The 17,545-nt window shown below is 39.6% G+C and overlaps 1 protein-coding gene across 2 annotated transcripts in view; it reads right to left on the bottom strand.

Annotated features, from left to right (window-relative positions):
- Positions 1-1,832: 1,832 nt before the first annotated feature.
- The window catches only part of TTC39C (tetratricopeptide repeat domain 39C), a 60,919-nt gene continuing 45,206 nt past the window's right edge, over positions 1,833-17,545 (bottom strand). For both annotated transcript variants that reach the window (XM_077810363.1, XM_077810362.1), the window contains 4 exons: positions 15,207-15,304; positions 12,965-13,069; positions 4,990-5,028; positions 1,833-4,497 (listed from right to left, as the gene is read on the bottom strand). In XM_077810363.1, coding sequence (XP_077666489.1) covers positions 4,408-4,497; positions 4,990-5,028; positions 12,965-13,069; positions 15,207-15,304 — 332 coding nt within the window. In that variant the 3' untranslated portion in view covers positions 1,833-4,407. The remainder of the gene's footprint in view (positions 4,498-4,989; positions 5,029-12,964; positions 13,070-15,206; positions 15,305-17,545) is intronic.

The following is a 17,545-nucleotide window of genomic DNA, read 5'->3' on the forward strand; positions in this document are numbered from 1 at the left end:
CAGAGAATTTCCCCAAAATAATTGCTGGAGCAGATCTTTTAGAAAAACATCCAATCTTGATTTTAAAAATTGTCAGTGGTGGAGAATCCACCAGAACCACTGATAAATTGTTTCAAGGTTAATCTTCTCTTACTGTTAAAAATTTACACTTTATTTCCAGTCTGAATTTGTCTAGCTTCAACTTCCAGCCCTTGAATTGTGTTATAATTTTCTCTGCTAGACTGAAAAGCCCATTATTAAATATTTGTTTTCCATATAAATACTTACCGATTGTAATGAAGTCACCGATTAACCTTCTCTTTGTTAAACTAAATAGACCGAGCTTGTTGAGTCTATTGTCATAAGGCATGTTTTCTACTCCTTTATTCATTCTGATAGCTCTTCTCTGAACCCTCTCCAATTTATCAACATCTGTCTTGAATTGTGGGCACCAGAACTGGACACAGTTGTTCAGTGCAGAGTTATTTTTACTGTTACATAATTTGTTTGCTTTGACATAGATGAAAATTATACAGGTACATGCAATTCAGTGGAACTAAGGCAAGTCCTATGATTGATGAATCAACATAGAGTACTTGTTTGCAATGTTTTGATTGTGCATTGGACATAATGGGCTAGAATCAGACCTCTGTTATAAATGGAGTAATCCCATTGATTTAGAATAAATTTGCATTCTATTCATTTGATGAGGCTCTGGCCCACAGAGTATACTTAATTCTTGAAATGATTGACCGGATAACCCTGAAACATTACAATTTGAGGCAGTGTTGTACAGGCACCTGCTCAAGTTATAACTAAGATAGAAAGGCTACAAATCCCAGCTTTTTGTTTTGTTCTAAACCATTTAAATATTTATCAACCATTGTTGTTAAATATCTGCAGCATGGAGAATTATAGACAATATACTGTATCTTGCTTCTTACTATTAAAGATTAGTGGAGTTGAGTACATAGGAGATTCCCAAATTGTGGCCCATGGATAACTTGGTGGTGGTTCAGGAATAGCTAGCTGGTCAGATGGCACTGGCGGCTGCTTATCTCCAGCTAATAAATTTCACTAAAGACATCTAAACATATATTACATATTTTCCTAATAATTTTCCTTGTAGGCAGCTACTATAGTTGCTATAGGGATGTTGTTTTGTGATCATTACTGAGAAGGGATGTGGTTTGTGCAGTTATTTCATGGACAACCAGGAATGCATCCGATAAGTGAGCTGAAGCTTATGCTCAAATAAATTTGTTAGTCTCTAAGGTGCCACGAGTACTCCTTTTCCTTTAGACCCTTCACAATCACTCTATTAAAATACGTGTATTGTATGGTGCTACCAACACACTGCTTCTCATTTAGAATCTGGAACATCTACAGAGGTATTTTGGATTAGAAAATGTCCAAGAAACTGTTTAGACAGGAATATGTTCGGAAAATGGACAGGCAATTAAATACAGGTTTGGGGAATTTTATTTAAGAACCAGCCATGGCCAGAATACAAAACTAGCATCTAAAGTCAGCAAAAGAAGAAATTAACGTGCTCACCTGAGAGAAAACTGGAGACATTTTTGGAAAGTGGAGAAATACCGTGGGTACAGATTTTTAGGGGGAATAAAATTAAAGATCTTTACAATGAGGGTCAAATCTTCATGTCCATGCTACGACTGAGCTTAATATATAACCCATTTTCTAAACCAGAAGACTAAAACCATGTTGAAAGAACAGAGGTTGAGGTAACTGCTGTTATACAATTCAGTATCAGCCAGGAAGTTTATGAATACTTGGAATCTTTGTATTCAGGAAGCCACTGACTAGGGGTAATTTTAAAGAGCAAGAACAACCTGGTCCATGTTTTCTTTTAATTTTACTCAGCAGAAATATAAAAGTGCAATTTCTGTAAGTTAATGACATGTACAGTACACCACAATAAATATTCTTATTTTTGGTGACATCTAAAAATTCTAGTTATTTACTTGAAATGAGTCATAATGAGATAAAAACTGTGTCAACAACCAAAAAACACCTGACCCAATAAAGATAAAATCTTAAACATATTCACCAGGAAGATGCGTATTGCATTATTGCTATTAGACCACGCCTCCGAGCTCTAAAGTATAAAAACTTATTCAAGTTACGTAAAATACAGTTGAGATTGTTCTCATCACAGGCATAATCTAATATAAAAAATAATTGACATTTACAAATAAGGAGATTCTCCTACGAGGGGAGAAAAAATACAGAAACAGTTCCACTTCAGTGATGATTTTCTGGACTCCATGGAGAAACTGAAACTTGCACAGAGCTGAGATGTTGTAGGAGTACATAGTGAGACAAGTCTGTTTCCATACCACTCCAACTCAACAGGCCTGGTGAGAGGAGTAGGCCATTTGGTAAGCCGACTTTCACACTGTCTCTACTATTCATCTGGGGGTATTTGGATCCTTCAAATCTCAACACGAAGCGATGCAGGAGTTGTGTGTCCTGGACAGTGCGTTCTTGCATTCAGTGCAAATGGGATACTACAGGAAATCTGTGGGTCATATTAAGTTGCCTATTTGCTACTTATTCAAAGTGAACTATATCCTTGATTAAAAAACAAAAAGCAGATAAGTCAGAAATAAAAAGAAGTATATTAAGCTCACTTTTAAATCACGATCAGGGTTCAAAGTAATATACAGTATAACGCTTCTATCCAATACTTGTTTGAATTGACCAATTCAAATAAGGATTGAACTCACAAAGCCAGAATTTTGTGACTCAGTATTACTGAATCAAATCTAAGGAGAAACATGTTCACTACATGTACTGTAACTAGACCATAAAACAATAAAGCTACATTATAGCCTCTAGGATTCACAAAGTCTTTCTCCCCATCTTGGACTGCAATAAAAAGGGGAGACTGGACTGCTCCTAAGCAAATCCCTAATAGTGGGAATTCTGTATTTCCAGTTAGAAAGCAAAGGTTGTTATCCTAATCTTTTCTCCCTGCCTAGTGAATATACATCATTACTTTTCCCCCCTCCACATCAGGTCTCATTTGAGATGCAACTCCTGAAGCAAACCAGTGCAAGTTAGATGTCCGCAAAATACTACATTTTGGAAACATTCTGCAAACACAAAATAAAATTAAAAAAAGAAAAAGAAAAAGAAAAAGGAAAAAAAAGAGAGAAATTGAGCTAGGGAAGCATTTAAAGCAACCTGGCCAGAGCAAAGATAAGGCTTTATGATGACTGGATTTCCTTGGAAATGGTTATCACAGTTATGCAAAGCAACAGAATTTACTACCATTCTGGCCAGGTTTCACATTTTTTATAAGTAAAATGTATATCTCGATAAAATATTATACTAAAAAGAATGTGACAACATAAAAAGACAGTGAATGTGACTGACTGACAGGAAAACAGATTACAGTATTACTGCACATTTGGCTATGTTATATGGTTGTGGCAAATATTCTTAAGCTGACTGAGGTATATGAATACTTTAAACACCTGAGGTTTAGAGTACCATATATGGAAGTAAGGGAAGTGATACTATTCAGTAAGACAACCTTACTTAAAAATAAGGGGGGTTAAAAATTACTTTTTAAGGCTACTGCCTTTTCTTACAATATTTAGCAACCTGAGTGGAAAAGGATTTGCTAAACTCTTGGAACATCTAGCCTAGCAGGCCAATGCACCATTTAGAACATTAAGAACAAAACTAAAATGACTCATACAGTGACTAAATGTCAAAAACAAAGTATTTGGCTGGAAAATACCAGAAGCAGAGAGCCTAAATACTCTCATAATTTATCACAAATATGGATGGAAGTTTTCTAAAATGTACACATAGTATGCATCATCAAGACATTGGACTAACCCAGTAAATATAATGAGCAGACTGGCTATTATCCTCACTGAACAATTTTCTTCTTTTGTGCCCCTCTTTTTCATTGGCTTTTGAAGGAAAAAAAAGAGTTCTGTCCATCTCTGCAAACTTATAATTTTCAACAATTATTTATATTGTATTATTTTCATCGAACACGAGGTTGTTCTCCTAGAAAACATCTTTAGACTATTTAAACAGGTAAATGATACCTGTCAAAACTGAGCCAATGTTGTTGTGGTAAATCAGATATGTGCTTATTGTGCAGGTAAGGCTACAATCACAGACTACAAATGTTCAGTTGGTTTAAACTAAACAAAGAGTTAAAACACAATATCACTTAACCCTCTCTTTCTGGCTGACTTATTTTGTTTTTAATGATTAAGATTGTAAAACTTTACTATGTCACACCAACCCTGAACATTCTAGGAAAGTGTCTCTGGCACAGGTGGTTTTCAGAAGAAAAGCCAATCTTCCCAAAAGCTTAACCTCTGCTTTATCTTAAAGTGCGGAAACTGTGGAAAAGAATACGTCAAGACTTCCCGGCTGTCACTGTGGAACCACTTCCCTCAGAGAGGCTAAGGCTGCATGTATGCGGACATGCAATCTGTTCTCAAAATCATATCCATTGAATTCCTCCTGTAATACAAAATACATACAACTATTAACCTCATCGACCTTAGGATATCAAGGTGACTTGTTGAGGATGCTTAAGACGTCACTGAGCTACAAAACACAGTAACTAGGACGACGAAAATGGCTCTTGGAGCTTAAAAATTGCTAATAACCCTCTTCCCTTGCCAAAATTAAGCACTGCTGTTGGTAGATAGATTTCCCGCAGCACAGTCCACCAATTAGAAGGCGGCGCAGGAGGTTCCCCTCTACCTCCCAAGTGCAAGCAGGGACCAGTCTACTTCTCTATTAAAAGCTTGCACAGTAACTGGGAAATTGTATATGTCCAAAAGCTCCAGGAAATCCCAATGAATCCCATGCAATGAGTAAAAGGAATGACCAGTTCCAGTATATATAAAGTTATAGAGCATCGGTATACAACAACACTATAAAACCTACACCACAAGCTGAACTCTCAATTTCACTTAACAGCAGGATTAGGGTGTGTTGATTTGTTACCTTTGCCTGGAGAAGTAAGATTTTGCCTCTTGGCACAGTCTAGAAAAAGAAGAAGAAAATATCACTTTAGAAGAATGTACACATGGCAGAAAGGTCAAAGAGAATCTTTTAAAGTATAATGGTCAGACAAGAACTAAAGTCTCAACTCTGAAAATACTACTGGAGATGGGGTCTACTGGGACTACTCATGGTACTAAACATCATGCCCTGTAGGTGTTTACAGGCTCCTAATAAGGTACCTGACTGGTCCTGCGGTATGTATTTCTGTATGTATTTAAAAAACAGCACTTCTGTCTACTTAAAAACAAAACACAACACTATGTAGAACTATAAGCACTACAGTGAGCTACAATATAAAGTGAAAGCACTAAAGTTATAGGCAAACTGAAGTTTAAGAATCGCAAATTTACTCTTTTGACTAATTCAACTTGAAAAACATATCAATTATTCACTGAGTTTCAAGTTTTTTTTCTTATCGGTTTCAGTTTATTCATTTGAACCTCCTCTTTCGAAATACTAAAAGATTTCCATATGTCATACAACTTGCCCATCTGCAATAATAAGCATGGGATAAAGATAGAACTTATTAGAATGATTTGGAAGAGAAAAGAGAATATTTTGTTCGTCAATAACGAGCCATTTTTCTTGACATAGCAAAGGTTATTCAAGCTTGTAGGAAAAATTTGATATTTTCAACTGAATTTTTATTACTGGTTTGAAGGTTTCTACTCTATTCCCCAGTAAGATGAATACGAGAAAGATGAAAGTGATTCAGATGAATATCTTACTAAATTTTTTCTGAATACAAATACCTTAAATATTTGAAGTTTTTATTTCTAAATGGTATAGCTACATTCAGAAGTGTATAAAAATATTACCCATAAAGTTTGTGTTTTGCCCAAAGTCTTAGTCTCTTATATAGCATCTACCACCATGGTATCGAAGGGCTTAATGAATGGAAGAGCTTAAAAATAATGAAGTTAATTCAGATGAATGATGTTTGATTTCATAGATAAATATGAATAACTTCAAATTAAATTGGAGTACTTTTTTATTAAAAGTCATGATTTTATGATAAAAATGCAAATCAGTATCTATATCTTTCATTCATTAACTTCAGTATGTTTAATCCTTTTCTTCTATGCCCCAAGTTTATTTCCAGAGTTTTTTATTTTTACAAGATCCAAAACTCTGAGAATCATATTGTAACTAAAGATGATCCACACTGATGGGATATGCATACACCTGGGCTGTGAACTCTAGCTTCTAGAAAGCACTGTATGCTGGGATCCACTCATTCCCATGCCCAGTTCTGATGGTATAAAATGGTGAGCAGCCCCAACCATCAATCAGTTACTTCCTCTAATTCACAAATCTCTTTACAAGAGACTCCAAAAAAGTAGGAAGGTGATGAAGAAGCATGTATTACATACAAAAAATACATTTAAAACATTAGGTTTGAAAGCTCTCAAAAGTTAGTCCTGTGCACTGAACGAGACAGGGGTCCTGTGGAAGAAATAATATGTGATCATATAATTTAAGACTATATCATAATTAGCCTTGGAAGGATTAGATTTTTAATTTTTAAATGTCCATGAGTGTCAATTTCATCATACCCACATGCAAACTGACCAAAAAAATATTTCCACTGATAATGCTTAAAATAAACATTGATAACATTGTCAACATATAAAAAAATAAAAACCAAATTCTGCAAAGCCTAATCATAGTTCATACGCATGGGAGAAGGAGTTCACAGGTAATCATAAATCCAACGTTTCTTAACTTCTTAGTGCTTTGCAACTTTTTTAACAGATTAAAAAACCCAACCCTAACTTATCTGAAAAACTGAAAAAACAAAAATTTCATAATCATATTCACTCCCCACATAGGTCACCAGCAGGGATGGGATCAGTAAATCCATAGCACAGTCCTCTACTACTTGGGCTAAAAGAGTAACTGATATCAAGTTATCTTCCATGTGGACCCACCACTGGAGGTGGATGAAAACACACACACTTTGCCTGAGTTTCACAGCTATTTGCTAGACAGCAAAGGAATGTCAAGAGTTATTGGGTTCATTTCCAGGTTCTGGAGAACTCAAGAAGTTACAGACCTCTGCCTTTCCCAGCCTCTCCCAGTCCCCCTCTATTCATACTTCACCTGCTGCTCATACTGGCAGCTATAAAAAATAAAAAAAACCAACATAACAAATGTAAGAAAAAGGAAGTTGACAGTAATGAATATGAATTGGAACTTAGGAATTGTAGAAAATTGATAAGGGAAGCAAAGGGTCATAAGGAAAACTCTACAACCAGCAGAGATCAGAATGATAAGGAAGTTTTTAAAAATATATTAGGAACAAAAAGAATCCCAACAATGGCATTGGTCCATTACTATAGGGAAATGGCAGAATTATCAGTAACACCACAGAAATGGCAGAAGTGTTCAATAAATATTTCTGTTCTGTATTTGGGGAAAATATAGATGATATAGTCTCATCATATGGTGATGATAACACTCTTTCCATTCCACTAGTATCTCTGGAGATATTAAACAGAAACTACTTAAGTTAGACATTTTAAAACAAGCAGGCCCAAATAACTTGCATGCAAGAATTTTAAAGAGCGTGTTAAGGAACTCACTGGACCATTAATGCGGATTTTCAGTAATTCTTGAAACTCAGGGAACATTCCAGAAAGACTGTAAGGAAGCTAATATTGTGCCAATTTTTAAAAAGGGTAAATGGGATGACCCAGGTAATTATAGGTCTGTCAGTCTGACATTGATCCCAGGCAAGATAATGGAGCGGCTGATAAGGGACTTGATTAATAGAGAATTAAAGGAGGGCAATATAATTAATGCAAATCAAAGTGGGTTTATGGAAAAAAGGTCCTGTCAAACTAAACTGATATTTTTATGAGATTACCTTTATAGTCTGGATGTAATATACTTAGACTTTTCTAAAGTGTTTGATTTGGTACCACATGAGTTTTGATTAAAAACTAGGATGATATAAAAACCAACATTAAATTATTAAAAAACTGGCTAACGGATAGGTCTCAAAATGCAATTGTAAACAGGGAATTGTCATCAAGCAGGTGTGTTTCTAGGGGAGTCTTGTAGGGATCAGTTCTGGGCCCTATATTATTTAACATTTTTATTAATACCTGGAAGAAAACATAAAATCACCACTGATAGTGTAGATGACGCAAACGTTGGGGATGTGGTAAATAATGAAGAGGAGAAGTCACAGATTCAGAGCAATCTGGATCGCTTAGTAAACTATGCAAACAATGTGTGTTTTAATACAGCCATCTGTAAATACTGTACATACATCTAAGAACAAAGAATATATGCCATATTTATATAATGGGGGGGGACTATCTTAGGAAGCAGTGATTCTGAAAAAGAGTTGGGAACATGATGGATAATCAGCTGAACATGAGCTCCCTGTGTGACACTATGGCCAAAAAAGCTAATGTAATTCTGAGAAACAAAAGGGGAATCTCGAGTAGGAGTAGGGAGGTTATTTGACCTCTGTATTTGGCCCTGATGACCTGCCACTGGAACACTGTCCAATTCTGGTGTTCACAATTCCAGAAGGATGTTGATAAATTGGAGAGGGTTCAGAGAAGAGCCATCAGAATGATTAAAGGATTAGAAAACATACTTTCCAGTGACAGACTCAAAGGGCTCAATCTATTTAGTTTAAGAAAGAGAAGGTTAAGGGGTAACTTGACTAGAGTTTGTAAGTATCTACTTGTGTAACAAATATTCAATAATGGGCTCTTCAATCTAGCACGGAAATGTATAACATGATCCAATGGCACAAAGTTGAAGCTAGGCAAATTCAGACTAGGCATACATTTTTGACAGTGACAGTAATTAACCACTGGAACAATGCACCGAGGGTTGTGGTACATTCTCCATCACTGACAATTTTAAACTCAAGATTGGATGTTTTTCTAAAAGATATGCTCTAGGAATTTATTTGGAGAAGTTCTATGGCCAAAGCTATACAAGAAGTCAGACTAGATGATCAAAATGGTCTCTTCTGGCTTTATAATCTATGAATCTTCTCTCACCCTGCTCAACTCCTGTACCTGTTCCCTCCCTGCACTGTCCACAGCTCCCCCTCTCTTCATTCCTGGCTCCTACCCCACTCTCTTTACAGATTCATCTCTTCCCTGCCTCACCCCTCTGCATTCAAATCAGGTGGCTTCCACCTTCCCCTCCATCCTGCCTGGGAAGCAACAGGGGGAGCACAGAGAGCCCAGGATAGACGGTCTTCCTGTACTCCTTATTACAGTCGTACCTGAAGAGCAATTACAAGGAAAGTCCTGTTCAGCCCCCAAAGCCCCAGCATGGAGCATGCTCAGTCCTTGTGTAGGGATGCTACATACTGAGTATTCTGAGCATGTAAAGTTGCAAGCAGTTGGAACATGCCCAATACAGACAGAATCTTCAGAGAATTAGCTGCAAAACTCTAACAAGGCTCCGCTGAGCATGTGAGAAATTTTAGAGGTTTATTAACTTGGCCAAATTTGCATGGATATTCACTAGGATGGCAAAAGGATCATCCTTGGCATCAAGGATGGCGAAAGGAACACCTCTGCCAAATTTCAAATTGATGTGCCAAAGCATGGGAGCACTAGAAATTTTCAAAGAAGTGGTTGCCAGATCTTTAAGGACAAAACAACTTATTTTTCCCTAGCCTTGTTCTCGGAAATTGCTTAAGCAGTTTGACTGAAGCAGGGGTCAGCAACCTTTCAGAAGTTGTGCGCAGAGTCTTCATTTATTCACTTTAAGCTTTCGCATGCCAGTAATACATTTTAACGTTTTTTTAGAAGGTCCCTCTCTCTAAGTCTATATATTATATAACTAAACTATTGTCGTACGTAAAGTAAACAAGGTTTTCAAAATGTTTAAGCAGCTTCATTTAAAATTAAATTAAAATCTGATCTTACGCTGCCGGCCCGCTCAGCCCGCTGCCGGTCTGGGGTTCCGTCCGCCGGCTCCTGCCAGCCAGGGTCCCAGCTGCCGGCCCAGCTCAGCCTGCTGCCGGTCTGGGATCCTGGCCCTGCCCACACAGAGTGGGTACTTACCTTCTCCCTGGTTCTAGCCCATTCTCTTCCACTCTCTCTGCACTGAGCTGAGGGTGGGAGTGCACTGAGCACAGGGCTGGGGGTGAAGGAGCAGGCTGGGGGTTGGGGTGTAGGGTCTGGCCAGGAGCTAGAATGAGGGAGGAGGCTGAGGAGGTTTGGGTGTGGAGTGCTTACCTGGGCAGCTCCCATTTGGTGTGAGGGGTGCAGGTGGGAATGTGTGGGGGGTGCAGGATCTCCCGTTTGGTGCTCAGGGTGGGGGTGGGAATGTGGGGGGTGCAAGAGTCAGGACAGGGGCTGGGGTCATGTGAGGAGGGTGCTGGAGTCAGGGCAGGGGTCATGGGGGGGGGAGCAGGGGTCAGGGCAGAGGGTTGTGGGCTAGGGTCGTGGGGGTGCTCCCAGCCCCCTGCCCAGAGTGGCTTACAGCAGGGGGCTGGAGGGATTATGCCCTGATTCCACCCCCCTTCCCCAAGGCCCTATTCCCACCTCTTCTCTGCCTCCTCCCTGGAGCAGCGTGAGAGCTGCGGCTCCACTTCTCCCCCTCCCTCGCAAGGGACATCAGCTGATTGGCGGCAGGGAGGGAGAGGAGGAGGGGCAGGAACCCAGCACACTGGGGGAAGAGGCAGGGGAGGGAGGACCTTGCCTGCCCTGCAGCAGCATCCAGCAGGACCAAGCTTCTTCACCCTGCCCCCAGGGGGGGAGCGGGGTGGAGAAGAGCGGGTCAAGACAGGCAGGGTTTTTAATGGCATGCTGCTGTCTGCCGGGGTCCCAGCCTAGGTTCGGCAGCTGGCTGAGTGGGGCTGGCGGCTGGGACCCGGCAGGCAGCAGCATGCCATTAAAAATCGGCTCACGTGCCATCTTTGGCACGCGTGCCATAGGTTGCCGACCCCTGGACTAAAGTTTTCAGAAACTATTCAGACTGAGGCAGACACCCAGCATGGAGAATTTCAGCCTAAATGGTTAACATTTTGCAATGTTACAAACAACTGAAAATAAGATCTTACCACGAAAAGTGTTGGGCAACCTTAACAACATGTGGTGCTATCAATTCCACTTACTACAGAGTCTCCAGGAGCTGGATCTGAAGAGCATTAATTAACAGCCTGCTTCCCTGAACTGACCATCTCCTTTAGAAGAAAGTGGAGGATGTAATGCTATTTAAAATAAGTATATAGAGCTCCATGTAAAGGTTTTATATATTTCAACAAGGGAGATAGTGTGATGCGTACTGCAGAAGCTGCCTTAGTTGAATAAATTCTGATATTTTCAGGTGGCTGAGCACCTGCCAGGTCATATCAATCATGTATACATCTCCTGATCTATTTTGACAGACTGTGAAGTCAGAGGGATTGAGTTCTGTTCTTAACTCTATATGCCACCAAAAACAAAACAAAAAGCTTGAGGAAACTTATGTACAGATTTGGTCTTCTACAGAGGACAACTTAAGGTTCTCCAGACACCTAATGCAGGGAGCCTGACATACCTAGATGTGAATGAGTCTTAGGGAAATCAGAGACTACTTTAGATATGAATTTGGGGTGAGGATGCAAGGCCACTTTACCATTACGGAACATGGGATTGGGAGAATCTGGCAACACATCTATAATTCACTAACTCTCTAAGGCTGACGTTATGGCTAGGAAGAATATTGTCTCTTCTCAGATTATACATAGAATAGCCTGACAAAGTTTGAACAGAAGCCCACGAGTTTTGTGAGAGGGAAATTTAAATCCTATGAGGGAAGTGGTTACCACCCAGATGGAATACATGAAGCAAACATTTCCTGGTAGAAACTCAGTTACTATAGAGTGAGAAAGACTGATAAACCCATACATCAGAAGGCAGAAAGCACAGAAGTCAGTCTGAGTGGATTTTCAGTATGCTCCAAACTTGCTGCATCTTCAGTACTCAAGAGGAGCTTTTATACCTTGTGCAATGAGATAGGGGAATGGGTGGTCCAAATAAAAATATTCTGAGCTCATGAGCCAGGCATGTACTTATCCATAGGTGCGAGAATTACGGGTGTGGGGGGTGATGCAGCACCCCCAGGTTTTGTGCGGGGTCCCGCTCCCGCTGGCCCCGCACCCGGGGTCCCGCTCACGCCAGCCCCAGCCCCCTTACCCATGTCCCCCCACCCTCCCGTAGCCACAGCCAATCCTGGCCCCAGCTCTGGGGAGAGGGGGCACGGACAGAGGTAAGGGGGGTGTGAAGTAAAAAAATTGGGGAGCACTGGCTTTCAGCACCCCCATTGTAAAAACCATTCCAGCGCCACTGTACTTATCCCACGAGTGGGGGATATATATAGGCAATACTTAAAGATGTTTATTTTGACACAGAACTAATTAAGATCACTAATATTCTTGCTTCAATAATTTTTGTTGTTGCTTATGTAATTTTTTTTTCTTTTTAAACGTTAGCTATAAAATAGACAGGGACTTGGAATGGTTCCGCTGATCTTATTGCTAGAGAGTCACCAGCTGGTGGCCAGAAATGAAATGTTTCAGTGCAGCTGCCCTGGACCATCTCAGATCCTTATTTATTATATAATAGGTAAAAATGAGCAGAAAAGAAAGCAATCATTATTATACTGTCACAGGTATGCACAAAGCCCCTGCAAACATCACAGTGTAAACTTTGTATGATGTATGCCAATCTCTACAGTATGATATCGCCACCTAGACAATAATGGGGTATCTAGCACACTAAAGACATAAAACTAAAGGGACTCTTTATACACAGGTGGAAAAGTAATTAAAATTAACTCCTATACCTGATCACTTGTAAAATAACACATTTTCATTGTCTGTTTAGAGTGGTCACAGCTGACCCCCTTTCCACTTCCAAAAATGTAAGATGTACTCTACTGTTACCTCTGGATTGTCTAACAAAAGACAGCCGAGTTCATAGCAAGCATATGGCTGAATGTATAAGTTGTTTTGACGGCACAGTCCATCTTTAACAGCTCGCTGAAAGAACTGCAAGAGAAAAAAATGTTTATACGATAAAATTAGTAGTCTCTTCGTTTTGGAAAACTAAATAAGAAGCACCCTCAACATCAAGCACTACAAACCAACTCCAAAAATCATAATCTGAACAGAGCAACATTTCCTGTGTCTTAAAGGATCCTTAACAGCAGTGATCATATGAATTCATGTCAGCATCTGCTGTTAGAGAAAAATGTTAGGTCTGTGTCAAAAAAGATTCATGAATTGATCCAAAGATTTTATATCTTTAGCTGAAAAAAAATTACAGTTTAACATGGTTCTTTAATAATTGGAGGTCACAGACACAGATTCTTTAAAATAAATTGGATAGAATTAGAAATAAGAGTTCACCAACCATCACTACCTTCGTTGTTTTTGTCTGAATTGGGTTCCATTTGCAAAAATAAAACAAGTTCAAAGAATTCAGTGATTGCAGAACAAATTCCAATTCCATCTACATTAAGATGGGCTCTTTGAAGTTTGCTAATACTCAGAACCATCTTTCTTTTCAATTTTCCATTAGATCCAGAGTAACGGTGTTCAAACTCAGTCCTACTGAGAGCTGCATTGGCAGATGGCAAAAGCCTGAGGGATGCCCCAAATTTGTACAAAAGGGAGCAGATTGCAGCCACTCAATTTGGAAGAGTGATCCACAGAACCCATAATGTAACATCTTGTTCTGAGTAGCCAGGCCATTCGACTCCAGATCCTGCTTGATAAAGGCTGTAATCACTACACATCACACTTCCATAATTATATGTGAGGGTGATCATAGGCCACATGGCAGAACACAGAGGGCTCAAAACACACAAATTTTGGCCACCCTATTTTAGAGCTTAAGATGGCTCCAAGGTATATATCACTAACAGAAGCTGAGCTTTTCTTTGACTTTTTTTTTTAATGTGCTAAACCCTGGTTAATATCTCAGAGGCACAATTCTTTTTTGAAATTCTCCACTTCCTCTTTTTCCCTTCAACTCTCACCCTGGCTGGCCACCTCTGCTAATACATCTGCTAAACATTAGCCCTTAATAGGAAGTGGGATATTACTGAAGTTCATGTCTTAGCCTTTTCCCTTCATACAATATGAAATCCAGTAATACATAGAGTAACTCCTCACTTAACGTCGTAGTTATGTTCCCGAAAAATGCGACTTTAAGTGAAACGATGTTAAGTGAATCCAATTTCCTCATAAGAATGAATGTAAATGGGGGTGGGAGGGGTTAGGTTCCAGGGAAATTTTTTTTTGCCGTACAGTACAGTTCTATAGTTGGGAGGTGCCCCCTGCTTACGCCACACAGGCACAGCCCACTGGCACTGGGGACAATGAGGCAGGCAAGGAGGCTGAAGGTGCTGTAAGGTAGGAGAAGCACGTTGCACAGCAGCAGTGGCGGCAGCTTCCCCGACTCTGCAAGCACCAGGGGTGAGGGGCTGAACCCTTGGCACGCCCACTTCACCTGTTCCCTCAATCCCCCACCTTAACCCGCCTCTTCTCCCCCCTCCATTTACTCCACACACTGCATCCTTGCTCCTCCCGCCTCCCTCCTGCCCATGGCAATCAGCTGGCTTGTGGCATTCAGGGGGTAGGGGGGAGGCTGCGCACCGAGTCCTCGCTCCTCCCCTGCCTCCGGCAATCAGCTGGTTTGCGGCATTTGGGAGGCAGGGGGAGCCTGCATGCCGAATCCTCGCTCCTCCCCCATCCCTCCTGAACGCCACAAGCCAGCTGATTGACGCAGGCAGGAGGTGGGAGGGAGGAGGGGGAAGGCGCTGCTCTGTGGGGTCTGCCAGCGGGCAGGAGGTGCTGGGGGGGCATAGCGGAGCTGATGGGGGGCTGTCAGCTGTGGACAAAGCAGGCAGCCAAATGACGTTATAGCAAAGCATTGCACAACTTTAAATGGAGCATGTTCTGTAACTAAGCAGGGCCGTAAGATCGAAACAATGTTAAGCGAGAGGACATTAAGCGGGGAGTTATTGTACTATCTCATAATACTTTGAAAAGACTTAATATCCTCTACTATCATTCACTCAGTGTGTCAGTAACACTGACAAACAAAAGTTTGTACTTAATCAGAAATGAAGTCATTTATAAGATAGTTGGGTACATCATCATCATCCTTGTAACAACTTACCTGAACCGCATCTTCAGAATTTCCTAAGCATTTATGTATGGCACCAAGAAGCAAATTCTTCAGACCAACAGAAGATGAATCATCAACCTCATGACAAGCTTAATTAAAAAAAATCAAATTAAATTTGTAATCAAATTATACTCCTTTTATAATAAAAATGATCTTTTGGTGTTTTGTTTTGAAATCAGATTAGAAAGTGTCTAATTTCTGTAGCTTAATTTTAACTAGCAATGGCCAGTCTCAAATATTGTAATCTGTATCTTTAATGTTCTCTCATCTCTAATTTAAAAACCAAACAAACATAATTTTCTAGCCCTCATAGTTGTGGAGAAAAACGCGAAAATGTGAGCCAACGGAACCTTAAAGGCTCAAAGCCAAACGACAAATTAAAATAACCCATTTTTGTTTTGTTATTTGTTTGTTATTTGAATGTTTGGGGGTAGCAATACTGGTTATTACTAGGAAAATATACTCACTTCATGTTTTGAAGGTAATGATGCAGACATTTCTACCTGAGTTTGCATAGATCCTTAAACTATATGTCTGAGATGTGAAATGCACCATGCATTTCAATAGGTGCTAACTCAGATGCTTTAAATGCCAACATTGTGAACCTATTTCACTGTTTACTGAAGCATATAAGAAAAGAGGAGGTATATTATGAAGACCTATAGTTTCCCAGTGTAGGCCAGGACCACGTACAGAAGATGTATATATATCAGGGATGCTTTTAAACACCACATGGTAAGTTTGCAGAGGAAGCACAACAGTTTTTTGTTTTTGTTTTTTTTCCCTGAAATAAATAGGGTTAAGCTTTCAAAAGGGTGGGAAACAAGATCTAGTATTTATTATTTAAATTTATTTTGAGTGCCCACCTTATGTTCTGGATGCTTTATAAAAATTAACAGACATTAGAAACACTAACTTATTTACATATCACAGGAATACGTAACAGTGTGATCTAAAGGTTTTATCAGCATGAATTTAGGGTTATTCGTGAGAAATGAGTAGAATACAAGCTCATGCCAAAAGAACCTTAATACCAAACACTATAATTTATTCATAGAATATCAGGGTTGGAAGGGACCTCAGGAGGTCATCTAGTCCAACCCCCAGCTCAAAGCAGGACCAATCCCCAATTTTTGCCCCAGAACCCAAATGGCCCCCTCAAGGATTGAACTCACAACCCTGGGTTTAGCAGGCCAATGCTCAAACTACTGAGCTATCCTTCCTCCCCCCCGAATTCTGTACGTGCCACCAAAATTACAGAAAAGCTATTCTGAAAATGTTTGAGAGAGTTTATAAAACTTGCATAGGAACTATTTTTCATATTTCTTTGTCTATTAGAACCAGATGCCTTACCTTCTTTAAGTCCAAATGTACAGCGCTCTGATGGAGCTATTTAAAAAAAACCACCCACAAAAAGCCCTCTAGAAACTATTATTTGTAGACACAAAAACTTCTTTATTTAAAGGTCTTTCTAGCATCTTCCAGGGCTAGAAGATTGGGAATCTGAATCGACCCCCTTCCAATCGTATAAAGCTCCTGCAGGGGCATGAATTAATGTATTGTAAGGTTATTTTTATAGACAGAAAAGCTATTACTGGGGTAAGACTCTGGGCCTCGAGCAGATGTAATTTTCAATGTGTTGAGTGCATGTGTGGCATGCACAGAAATTCATCATGTAGAGGGAGGAGGAGGAGATATTTCAATTGCAGGTGGATTTTTTTTTTAAAAAAATAGGGATTATTTGAAGCTGCTCAGAAATCCTAAGGGAGATTGATCAATGGGCAAAGAGGTGATCAAAGGTGCATGATACATTAATTTAACACATGGCTCTGTAATTTTACCCATGGATATCACCTCCACAGATACTTTTTGGGGTGAGGGGAGAGGATAGTGAGGTATGAGTGTGTGTGAGACTGTGTGTATTTACATATCTCTCACCACTGAGCTATTTAGAATTACCTACAATCGTTGCAATTCCATATCTAACTCTCTCTCTAATTCCCAGATATTAATGGAAGGTATGTACACTTAGGTGACAATTAAAACACAAATGGATTGCTGTGTTTTTGGTTTCTTTTGTGGCTAAGTTTAAGAGAGTCATTAAACAAAGTTGAAATAATACAATTATCTGCAGTAGACGGGATTTTAAATTAAAATGCTGTCATGAATGTCAAAAAAAAAAAAAAAAATTGAGAAAGCCTCTTCCTTCCAAGTGTCACTCTCTATTTCAAAATAAGTGTTAAGTTGAGTCCTAATGAATGCACTTTTCCAGAACTATCCAAATAATGTAGCTTGCTCATCAAATGTCAACACATATTTCAGCCCTCATA

The sequence above is a fragment of the Eretmochelys imbricata genome, chromosome 2, assembly GCF_965152235.1.
Source record: "Eretmochelys imbricata isolate rEreImb1 chromosome 2, rEreImb1.hap1, whole genome shotgun sequence".
In the NCBI taxonomy this organism is placed as follows: domain Eukaryota; kingdom Metazoa; phylum Chordata; order Testudines; family Cheloniidae; genus Eretmochelys; species Eretmochelys imbricata.